Source organism: Salmo salar, chromosome 01, assembly GCF_965601325.2.
Source record: "Salmo salar chromosome 01, fSalSal1, whole genome shotgun sequence".
Taxonomy (NCBI): domain Eukaryota; kingdom Metazoa; phylum Chordata; class Actinopteri; order Salmoniformes; family Salmonidae; genus Salmo; species Salmo salar.
The window spans coordinates 54,936,300-54,948,605 of NC_138291.1; the positions used below are offsets into that span (position 1 = coordinate 54,936,300).

The 12,306-nt window shown below is 41.0% G+C and overlaps 1 protein-coding gene across 1 annotated transcript in view; it reads right to left on the minus strand.

Moving 5' to 3' along the window:
- The window catches only part of LOC106604928 (kinase non-catalytic C-lobe domain-containing protein 1), an 80,038-nt gene that overhangs the window by 6,816 nt on the left and 60,916 nt on the right, over positions 1–12,306 (minus strand). The window contains exons 25-27 of the mRNA XM_014200072.3: positions 10,176–10,258; positions 9,794–9,947; positions 6,286–6,408 (exon numbers count right to left, since the gene is read on the minus strand). Of these exons, the coding sequence (XP_014055547.3) occupies positions 6,286–6,408; positions 9,794–9,947; positions 10,176–10,258 (360 nt within the window). The remainder of the gene's footprint in view (positions 1–6,285; positions 6,409–9,793; positions 9,948–10,175; positions 10,259–12,306) is intronic.

A 12,306-nucleotide genomic window follows, 5' to 3' on the forward strand; every position in this document is an offset into this window, starting at 1 on the left:
GATTTACTTACCGGTGAAGTAGAGGCTAGTGCTCTGGCTGGAATACACGCAACACTGGAAAAGTTGTGTGAGGAGGTAGCAGGGCTGAGGGGGAGTTTGGAGTTTAGCCAGAGTGAAATTCTCACGCTCCAAGGAGAGAACAAGGCACTCACAGCCAAGGTTAAAATCCACGATTCCAACATGGATTGTCTACTCAGGGAAAACAGGGTGATGAAGGAGTTGCTACTAGACATACAAAGTCGTAGCATGGGTGAAAATCTATTTTTTTCTAGGATTCCTGAGGACGCATCCAATAATCCAGAGGATTCATGAGAATTCATGCAATCTGCCTTGAAACTGTAAACAAGGTGGCTTTCCACTGAGTACACAGACTTGGAGCTCAGAGCGACAAGACCAAGGGTCCCCAACTGATCATCGCAAAATTTGAACACTACCAACAAAAGGAGCTGATCAAAAGCAGGGGAACGAAGCTAAAAGGGACCAAATTCGGTCTCAATGACCAATTTCCAAGGGAGTTAAACGAACGTCGTAAGAGACTGTATCCGCTACAGAGGCAACAGAGGGAGAAGGGTAAGCATGCCTTTCTCATTGTGGACAAACTCTTTATAGATGGACAGCTATTCCGAGACAGCTCCATAACATCATGGCTGTACTAAATTCTACAGGGACTTCAGGTTAAGAAAGTATGGGAACTGTAAAAATATCTGAACACTATGAAGTGGATATGAACACACGTACTCAATTACATGCTCGCTTACACATACGGATTTATACATACACACACACCTAATCTCGCTCTCTTCTCTCACTCTCTCTCCTTCTCTTCTCTCCCTCTATTGTCGAGAACTGTTTTATAATTGAATATGTTTCTTGTTTTTCTATCTTTTTTATGTATTTGTCTACAAGTAATATATGTTTACAACAAGCAAGGGGAAGATATCAGAATAGGGGCATTGGGGAATAATAACATATTGTACGGGATACATTTGTACTGTAGTGAAGCCGTCTCTAAAGTAATGCAAGGCCTCTTTCATGATCATGTGAAACGTCAATTGCTATGGAAATGCTGGGATGTGTTTTTTCAATAATGTAATTATGATGCAACTTTGACGGTGATACGATATGGATACAACTATCATCATGAATATTAAGCCTATACGCACTACATGTTACACACATAGACACTCAACCATGCAAATTGGCAGAGTTATTATTTATTTGAACAGCACACATTATAGTCATACTCTTATACAGACATCGTACAAACTCTCACTAAATCACATCCAGTATCATACACATCAACCTACTCAGATTTACAACACACATAATACCTTGTCTCAATTTGCTAACATCTGTGGCACTGGCTCACAAGCAAACAGGCAAGGGAATAAAACAAATATTGCTAGGACCTATTTCTTGAATTCTAAATATCTGACATTTGAAAGCTCAAAATTTGACCGTCATAATACCTCTGATGGCAATAACTTTACAAGCACTAATTATGGTCAATTTAGACTAACAATAGTATCTAGTTATGGTAAGGGGTGAAATAAGTATAGCCAGTTATAATTGTAAGGTTATATAACCTTTAGAAGGTTATAGAAAAAGAAGATCAGTCTTTTCGTGGCTAAAAGAAAAGGAATATAACATATACTGTATACAGGAAACTCACTCTACATCCTTAGATGAAGTTGCGTGGAAAAAGGAATGGGGTGGTGAAATAATTTTCTGTCATGGACAAAAGAACTCAAAAAGTATGATGATATTAATTAACAAAAAATTGATCTGAATGTGCAAATAGTCAGGAATGATTCGCAAAGGAAGGTGGATCTTTTTGAATATGAAAGTGGATGAAAAAGAGATTTGGCTCATTAATCTATATGGTCCAAATCAGGATGATCCATACTTCTTCAAAAATATTTACACCAATTTATTAAACTTACAGGTAACAAATGATTAAATCATTATGGGAGGAGACTATAACACAGTGTTAAAGAAATCACAAATATTATGGACACATTAGAAATAGTGGATATTTGGAGACTAAAAAACCCCGACCTAGTGAGATATACATGGAGGAGACTTAATCAAGCTAGTCGTCTTGACTACTTTCTTGTCTCTTTCTCTCTTGCATCAAAGGTTAAAAAAGTTTTAATAGGAGACAGAATGCGATCGGATCATCATCTAATTGTCCTTCATATAACTCTTATAGAATTTCCACATGGACGGGGATATTGGAAATTTAATCGAAGATTACTGGAGAACAATTTATTTTTAACAAAGACAAAATAATTTCTAACTGAATTTTTCCAGTATAATATACAGTTGAAGTCTGAAGTTTACATACACCTTAGCCAAATACATTTAAACGCAGTTTTTCACAATTCTTGACATTTAATCATAGTAAAAATTCCCTGTCTTAGGTCAGTTAGGATCACCACTTTATTTTAAGAATGTGAAATGTCATAATAATAGTAGAGAAAATTATTTATTTCAGATTTTATTTCTTTCATCACATTCCCAGTGGGTCAGAAGTTTACATACACTCAATTAGTATTTGGTAGCATTGCCTTTAAATTGTTTAACTTGGGTCAAATGTTTCAGGTAGCCTTCCACAAGCTGGTGTAACTGAGTCAGGTTTGTAGGCCTACTTCCTCGCGAAAACCCTTTTTCAGTTCTGCCCACACATTTTCTATAGGATTGATGTCAGGGCTTTGTGATGGCCACTCCAATACCTTGACTTTGTTGTCCTTAAGCCATTTTGCCACAACTTTGGAAGTATGCTTGGAGTCATTGTCCATTTGGAAGACCCATTTGCGAACAAGATTTAACTTCCTGACTGATGTCTTGAGATGTTGCTTCAATATATCCACATTTTCCATCCTCATGATGCCATCTATTTTGTGAAGTGCACCAGTCCCTCCTGGAGCAAAGCACCCCCACAACATGATGCTGCCACCCCCATGCTTCACGGTTGGGATGGTGTTCTTCAGCTTGCAAGCCTCCCCCTTTTTCCTCCAAACATAATGATGGTCATTATGGCCAAACAGTTCTATTTTTGTTTTGTCAGACTAGAGGACATTTCTCCAAAAAGTACAATCTTTGTCCCCATGTGCAGTTAGTTGCAAACCGTAGTCTGGCTTTTTTTATGTTGGTGTTGGAGCAGTGGCTTCTTCCTTCCTGAGCGGCCTTTCAGGTTATGTTGATATAGGACTCGTTTTACTGTGGATATACAGTGGGGGAAAAAAGTATTTGATCCCCTGCTGATTTTGTATGTTTGCCCACTTACAAAGAAATGATCAGTCTATAATTTTAATGGTAGGTTTATTTGAACAGTGAGAGACAGAATAACAACAAAAAAATCCAGAAAAACGCATGTCAAAAATGTTATACAATTATTTTTATTTTAATGAGGGAAATAAGTATTTGGCCCCTCTGCAAAACATGACGTAGTACTTGGTGGCAAAACCCTTGGTGGCAAAACCCTTGTTGGCAATCACAGAGGTCAGACGTTTCTTGTAGTTGGCCACCAGGTTTACACACATCTCAGGAGGGATTTTGTCCCACTCCTCATTGCAGATCTTCTCCAAGTCATTAAGGTTTCGAGGCTGACGTTTGGCAACTCGAACCTTTAGCTCCCTCCACAGATTTTCTATGGGATTAAGGTCTGGAGACTGGCTAGGCCACTCCAGGACCTTAATGTGCTTCTTCTTGAGCCACTCCTTTGTTGCCTTGGCCGTGTGTTTTGGGTCATTGTCATGCTGGAATACCCATCCACGACCCATTTTCAATGCCCTGGCTGAGGGAATGAGGTTCTCACCCAAGATTTGACGGTACATGGCCCCGTCCATCGTCCCTTTGATGCGGTGAAGTTGTTCTGTCCCCTTAGCAGAAAAACACCCCCAAAGCAAAATGTTTCCACCTCCATCTTTCACGGTGGAGATGGTGTTCTTGGGGTCATAGGCAGCATTCCTCCTCCTCCAAATACGGCGAGTTGAGTTGATGCCAAAGAGCTCCATTTTGGTCTCATCTGACCACAACACTTTCACCAGTTGTCCTCTGAATCATTCAGATGTTTATTGGCAAACTTCAGACGGGTATGTATATGTATTCTTGAGCAGGGGGACCTTGCGGGCGCTGCCGTTTTCAATTGTTTTCTTGGTGACTATGGTCCCAGCTGCCTTTAGATCGTTGACAAGACCCTCCCGTGTAGTTCTGGGCTGATTCCTCACCGTTCTCATGATCATTGCAACTCCACGAGGTGAGATCTTGCATGGAGCCCCAGGCCGAGGGATATTGACAGTTCTTTTGTGTTTCTTCCATTTGCGAATAATCGCACCAAATGTTGTCACCTTCTCACCAAGCTGCTTGGCGATGGTTTTGTTGCCAATTCCAGCCTTGTGTAGGTCTACAATCTTGTCCCTGACATCCTTGGAGAGCTCTTTGGTCTTGGCCATGGTGGAGAGTTTGGAATCTGATTGATTGATTGCTTCTGTGGACAAGTGTCTTTTTTACAAGTAACAAGCTGCGGTTAGGAGCACTCCCTTTAAGAGTGTGCTCCTAATCGCAGCTCGTTACCTGTATAAAAGACACCTGGGAGCCAGAAATCTTTCTGATTGAGAGGGGGTCAAATACTTATTTCCCTCATTAAAATGCAAATCAATTTATAACATTTTTGACATGCGTTTTTCTGGATATTTTTGTTGTTATTCTGCCTCACTGTTCAAATAAACCTACCATTAAAATTATAGACGGATCCTTTCTTTGTCAGTGGGCAAACGTACAAAATCAGCAGGGGATCAAATACCTTTTTCCCCCACTGTATGTACATGCTGTCACTGTGGGGACGACATCATCGATGCACTTATTCTGTCTCTCACTGTTCAAATAAACCTACCATTAAAATTATAGACTGATCATTTCTTTGTCAGTGGGCAAACGTACAAAATCAGCAGGGGATCAAATACTTTTTTTCGCTCACTATACCCCAACCAGAAGCCATGTATTACAGGCAAAATCTGCACTGAGCTAAAGGCTAGAGCTGCCGCTTTCAAGGAGCGGGACTCTAACTCTAGTTACTTTTATTTTTTTTATTTTTTTAAACTGCATTGTTGGTTAGGGGCTAATAAGTAAGCATTTCACTGTAAGGTCTACACCTTACTTGTATTCGGCGCATGTGACTAATAAAATTTGATTTAATATTTCCTCATGTGAAAATAGTGTAATATACTGTAATTTACCGTACTGTAGCATACTACATTCAAGGGACAATTTTGAAACATGTATCTTACATTTTTTGCTATTGAATGAACTGGTTGTTAAAATGACTAAATTGAGAAGATATCATTTAAGTTGTGTTTTGGTGACTAAACCAATCTACTCATTATATTTCACAATGAATGCACAATGAAAGGTTTTTAATGTAAGACTGGCATACTCCTTTAAAAGACCTTCGCTTGAAAAACAAGAAAATAGCAGCAATATTACTGTTTGTCCATTTTGAGAACCATAGCCAGTATATACTAATCTCAAGAAATAGATGACTCAATATATCTGTCATTAATTATGACGTTTTTGCAGAAGAGATCTTCGTCTCACAATTTTACTAAGATGTTTGGTGCAGTCTCTCATTGAATTAAAACAAATAATTTATTGAAGAATCCCTAATGTTGACCAATCACTGACAAAGGGGCATAGACTTCGGCTCCAAACTTCTTGTGCCCGTGCAGCCCAAAAACCCCTCACCGAAGTCCAAAACGAACAAAAATGTCACAATGTCACATCACATAACATGTCACATAACGAGCTCTACCAAACTGTTTTGACTGAGAAGCATGCGAATGCCTTAACAAGTGTTACCAGTTTGGAGTTTTCTACTAATAGTTTAGAAAATTCACCACATACTTGTGAAAATAGTACCAAAGCGATATAAAGTTCAGTAATAACAAGAACAGGGAGAGTATTATTAGAACATGGACAAACAACAAGAATACATAATTTCAGTTGTTACACTTTATGGCACTTCATAAGGTAAGCACCCATTTTAGGTGCTGTTACGTCCACCTAAATTTGATTTGAACACAAATTCTGATGTTCATCTAACTCAGAAAGGAATAAAATATCCACTGGATCCCATAACAGCAGCATAAAACCTACATTTCACTTAAGGGCCAATGAGTATGTTATTTATTTCATGGGTGCTCCCTACATGACTCTGGTCAAAAGTAGTGCACTACAGTATATAGGGAATAGGGTGCCATTTCAGATGCAGGCATGCAGACTTACGGGTAATTGCCTGACAAAAACATTCTCCAGACCTCCAAGGAACTGCATGGCTGTGGCGAAGTCTCTCGATTCATAGCAGTGTTTGGCAATTAACAGAAACTTGGTGAGCATAGCCGCTTGGATCTGCAGCAAGAAAAGAAGAGGAGAGATTCTATGGTCAAGTATTCACACAAATCATTGTAGAAATCAATTAAAACATCACAGAAGTGCATCTGATGGCTATCATGTAATTAGATTTAATGGACAATGACTGACTTTGAAAATAAATGAATATTAGTGTTATCAAATCAAATTTTATTAGTCACATGCGCCGAATACAACCTTATAGTGAAATGCTTACTTACAAGCACACAACCAACAATGCAGATTAAAAAAAATACAGACAAGAATAAAAGATAAAAAGTAACAAGTAACTAAAAGCAGCAGTAAAACAACAATAGCGAGACTATATACAGGGGGGTAACGGCTAGTTGAGGTAGTATGCAAATCTAGGTAGAGTTATTGAAGTGACTATGCATAGATGGCAAAAACAGAGAGTAGCAGCGGTGTAAAGGGGGGGGGGGGGGCAATGCAAATAGTCTGGGTAGCCATTAGATGAGATGTTCAGGAGTCTTATAGCTTGGGGGTAGAAGCTGTTTAGAAGCATTTTGGACCTAGACCTGGCGCTCCGGTACCGCTTGCAGTGCAATAGCAGAGAGAAAAGTATATGACAAGGGTGGCTGAAGTCTTTGACAATTTTTTGGGCCTTCCTCTGACACCGCCTGGTATAGAGGTCCTGGATGGCATGAAGCTTGGCCCCAGTGATGTACTGGGCCATTCGCACTACCTACTGTAGCACCTTGCGGTCGGAGGCCAAGCTGTTGTCATACCAGGCAGTGATGTAACCAGTCAGGATTCTCTTGATGGTGCAGCTGTAGAACCTTTTGACGATCTGAGGGCCCATGGCAAATCTTTTTAGTCTCCTGAGGGGAAATAGGTTTTGTAGTACCCTCTTCACGACTATCTTGGTGTGCTTGGAGCAGGTTAGTTTGTTGGTGATGTGGACACCCAGGAACTTGAAGCTCCCAACTTGCTCCACTGCAGCCCCGTTGATGAGAATGGGAGCGTGCTCAGTCCTCTTTTTCCTGTAGTCAACAATCATCTCCTTTGACCTCCTCCCTATAGGCTGTCTCGTCGTTGATCAGGCCTACCACTGTTGTGTCATTGGCAAACTTAATGATGGTGTTGGAGCTGTGCCAGGCCATGCAGTAATGAGTGAACAGGGAGTACAGGATGGGACTGAGTATGCACCCCTGAGGGGGCCCTGTGTTGAGGATCAGCGTGGCGGATGTGTTGTTACCTATCCTTACCACCTGGGGGCTGCCCGTCAGGAAATCCAGGATCCAATTGCAGAGGGAGGTGTTTAGTCCCAGTGTCCTTAGCTTATTTATGAACTTTGAGGGCACTATGGTGTTGAATGCTGAGCTGTAGTCAATGAATAGCATTCTCACATAGGTGTTCCTTTTGTCCAGGTGGGAAAGGGCAGTGTGGAGAGCAATAGAGATTGCATCATCTGTGGATCTGTTGGGGCGGTATGCAAATTGTAGTGGGTCTAGGGTTTCTGGGATAATGGTGTTGATGTGAGCCATGACCAGCCTTTCAAAGAACTTCATGGCTACAGACGTGAGTGCTACGGGACAGTACTCATTTGTGCAAGATTTCTTTGTGTTCTTGGGCACAGGCACTATGGTGTTCTGCTTAAAACATGTTGGTATTACAGACTCGGACATGGAGAGGTTAAAAATGTCAGTGAAGACACTTGCCAGTTGGTCCACGCATGCTTTGAGTACGCGTCCTGGTAATCCGTCTGGCCCTGCGGCCTTGTGAATGTTGACCTATTTAAAGGTCTTACTCACATCGGCTGCGGCGAGCGTGATCACACAGTTTTCTGAAACAGCTGGTGCTCTCATGCATGTTTCAGTGTTATTTGCCTTGAAGCGAGCATAGAAGTAGTTTAGCTCGTCTGGTAGGCTCGTGTTACTGGGCAGCTCTCGGCTGGCTTCCCTTTGTAGTCTGTAATGGTTTGCAAGCCCTGCCACATCCGATGAGCACCAGAGCCGGTGTATTACGATTCGATCTTAGACCTGTATTGATGCTTTGCCTGTTTGACGGTTCAAAAACAAGGACATTTCTAAGTGACCCCAAACTTTTGAACGGTAGTGTACATACGATCACTGTGGGGACGAAATCATCGATGCACTTATTGATTGAGCCAATGAATGATGTGGTGTACTACTCAATGCCGTCGGAGGAATCCCAGAACATATTCCATGTCTGTGCTAGCAAAACAGTCCTGTAGCTTAGCATCTGCTTCATCTGACCACTTTTTTATTGATCTAGTCACTGGTGCTTCCTACTTTAATTTTAACTTGTAAGCAGGAATCAGGAGGATAGAATTATGGTCAGATTTGCCAAATGGAGGGCGAGGGAGAGCTTTGTATGCGTCTCTGTGTGTGAAGTATAGGTGGTCCAGAGTTTTCTTCCCTCTGGTTGCACATTTAACATGTTGATAGAAATGTAGTAAAACGGATTTAAGTTTCCCTGCATTAAAATCACCGGCTAGTCAGAGGCGGCTCTGGGTGAGCGTTTTCTTGTTTGCTTATGGCGGAATACAGCTCATTCAATGCTGTCTTAGTGCCAGCCTCTGACTGTGGTTGTATGTAAACAGCTACGAAAAATATAGATGAAAACTCTCTAGGTAGATAGTGTGGTCTACAGCTTATCATGAGATATTCTACCTCAGGCGAGCAATAGCTCGAGACTTCCTTAGATATTGTGCACAAGCTGTTATTTACAAAAATACACAGTCCGCCGCCCCTTGTCTTACCAGATGCCGCTGTTCTATCCTGCCGGTATAGCGTGTAACCACCCAGCTGAATGTTGATAGTGTCGTCGTTCAGAAACGACTCCGTGAAGCTTAAGATGTTACAGTTTTGAATGTCCCGTTGGTAGTTTCATCTTTTGCGTAGCCCGTTGATTTTATTCTCCAAAGATTGCACGTTTGCTAGCAGAATGGAGGGAAGTGGGGGTTTATTCGATCACCTACAAATTCTCAGAAGGCAGTCCACCCTTTGGCCCCTTTTTCTCCGCCTCCTCTTCACGCAAATCAAGGGGATCTGGGCCTGTTTCCGAGAAAGCAGTATATCCTTCGCGTCGGGCTCATCAGAGTCGTGAAAGGAAAAAAAGGATTCTGCTAGTCCTTGTGGAGTAATCGCAGTCCTGATGTCTAGAAGTTATTTTCGGTCATAAGAGAGAAATTATAAGTTACAAACAACGCAAAGAAACGAACAAAGACACAATAGGTTGGGGACACGTAAAACATCTGCCTTCCTCTCTGGGGCCGTCTTGTGTGTGTGTGTGTGTGTGTGTGTGTGTGTATGTGTGTGTTGAATAAATGACATACATATAGATATAGAGATCAAACAGTAATGTCCAACATAGTTGTATCCCCATTACTAGCAGATCTCACCTTTATCGAATCACAGATGACAATTTCAGCAGAGACCCAGTTGGAGACGCTGTCAGCATATCTCAGTAGCTGTTGGAGGTGGCTGTTCTGTGGCATCTCCTCATTAACAAATAAACTGCAGCCCTCTACTGGAGGTATAGAGTGTGACACATGTCTGTGGGATAAGAGAGAGGCAATCAGACTAGAGATTGAGCTGTGAATGAACGGTTGATTTTATGTCAGAGATTGTCAAGGATGCAATGGCTGACTGTCACATACGTCTCATAATCTAGCAAGTGATGTTTGTTTCAGATTATGCATTCTGGTATACCCATTTTGTACTTTAAACAAATATGACGAGAATGCCACTGCAATATTTGAACCAAAGGGAATATTTACTCACTTGGTGACACTAAAAGCTTTGTCCCCGACTCCTTGAGCTCTAGAGTTGAGGAAATTATTGGGGTGACAGCCTTGAAACATTTCCTGCATTTAAAAAAAACAAAACAAGAACTTATGTTTCACATTTATATATACAGTTGAAATCGGAAGTTTACATACACATAGGTTGGAGTCAATAAAACTCGTTTTTCAACCACTCCACAAATTTCTTGTTAACAAACTATAGTTTTGGCAAGTCGGTTAGGACATCTACTTTGTGCATGACACAACTAATTCTTACAGCAATTGTTTACATACAGATTATTTCACTTAGAATTCACTGTATCACAATTCCAGTGGGTCAGAAGTTCCAGTGGGTCAGAGTTTACACACACTAAGCCTTTAAACAGCTTGGAAAATTCCCAAAAATGTCATCATGGCTTTAGAAGCTTCTGATAGGCTAATTGACATCATTTGAGTCAATAGGAGGTGTACCTGTGGATGTATTTCAAGGCCTACCTTCAAACTCAGTGCGTCTTTGCTTGACATCATGGGAAAATCAAAAGAAATCAGCCAAGGCATCAGAATATTAATTTTTTTAGACCTCCACGAGTCTGGTTCATCCTTGGGAGCAATTTCCAAACACCTGAAGGTACCACGTTCATCTGTACAAACAATAGTACACAAGTATAAACACCATGGGACCACACAGCCGTCATACCGCTCAGGAAGGAGACGTGTTCTGTCTCCTAAACTGCCCTCCCAAGCAAAAAGGCAGTAACTGCTCAAAGTTGAACTGAGAAAAATAGCTTCAAAGTTGAATTGTCCAGCCAAATGAATTCTAGGGAGATCATTGGAGATGTAATGATCTGTTGCCTTACTATAAGTATATATATTTTTTTATTCATGTTGACCCTGACCTCTGACATGACCTTTGACCCTTAAACGGCAGTTACTGCCTTCTTCCTTAGCATGTGTTATAAATTGCAGGGTAATACCAAAGCAAAGAGCAGTATCTGCCATTTTCCTTTGTTAGTTTACTATACTTCTCATTTATGCTATTAATATAAGAGCAGTGTAATTACTGACAGTGTAACAGAGTTGAAACTGCATCCTTTGTGTGTCTTCCACTAAGATACCAGTTGCATTTACATAGAGTTGTAGGTTCTGCGTCAGTCACATTACATACTGTGTGACAAGTAGCCCATGTCTTGTTATAAGAATAAATGTGAAAAGCAGCACTGAAATTGTTTGAATTACATTAAATGATTACCTGTCTTGTAATATATAATGATGGAACATGATAGAAGTATGACGTAGGGTAATACAAATGATAAAAAATGACCATGAGATTGCTAATTAAAACATTTTATTTGTATTTTTTCAAATTACACATTTGAATGAATGAATAAATAACAGCTTTAAGAATACATTTTAAACATATTTACATGTTCATAAGAGGACCCAAATGAAATTTAGCTACAATTGATAAAATGCTGAATAGTTACATTTCATTTTCCAGTAACATTTCATTTTTAAGTAAAACTTCTTCAGTGCTCTTCCATATCACTCCTCATCCTCAGCAATGCTGTTCACAGCCAAGGCATTCCAGAACTGCCTTCGATTTGCAGGCATCAGAGGACACAGCTTGGTGATTATGTCCATCTTCTTGGACTCTTCTATCCCTCTATCCTGTGTACGTAGCGTCGTGGGTGTCTCTAGAGTGACTTTCTTCATGATAAAGTCAAGCTCTTTGAAGTCCTTTTCTTCATGGGAGACTTTGTAGAAGAGGCTCCTGGATCCACCCCTCACCTGGATCTCAGCCATCTCTGCCAGCTTTGGTGCCGCTGCCTTCTTCAGCTTGACGATGGAATGGCCAGCTTTCCATGCCAGGATGTTTTCCTTTTTCATGTCGACCACCTCCACCTTGCCTGCATTGGACGTGGCGACCACATGGAGGAAGTCCCCGAAGTCGTACACCACACCTCCAGGTCGAGCTTTCATTTCCTGTTCCACGCCATGGTGGAAACTGTCTGCACTCATGAAGGTGTGTCCTGGCTCGAAGAACTTGAGGGTGATGTCCTCCATCAAAGTTGAGTCAGCATTGACACTCACCAGTGATGTTAGGAGGCACCAGTTTTTGTTTTGAGAAG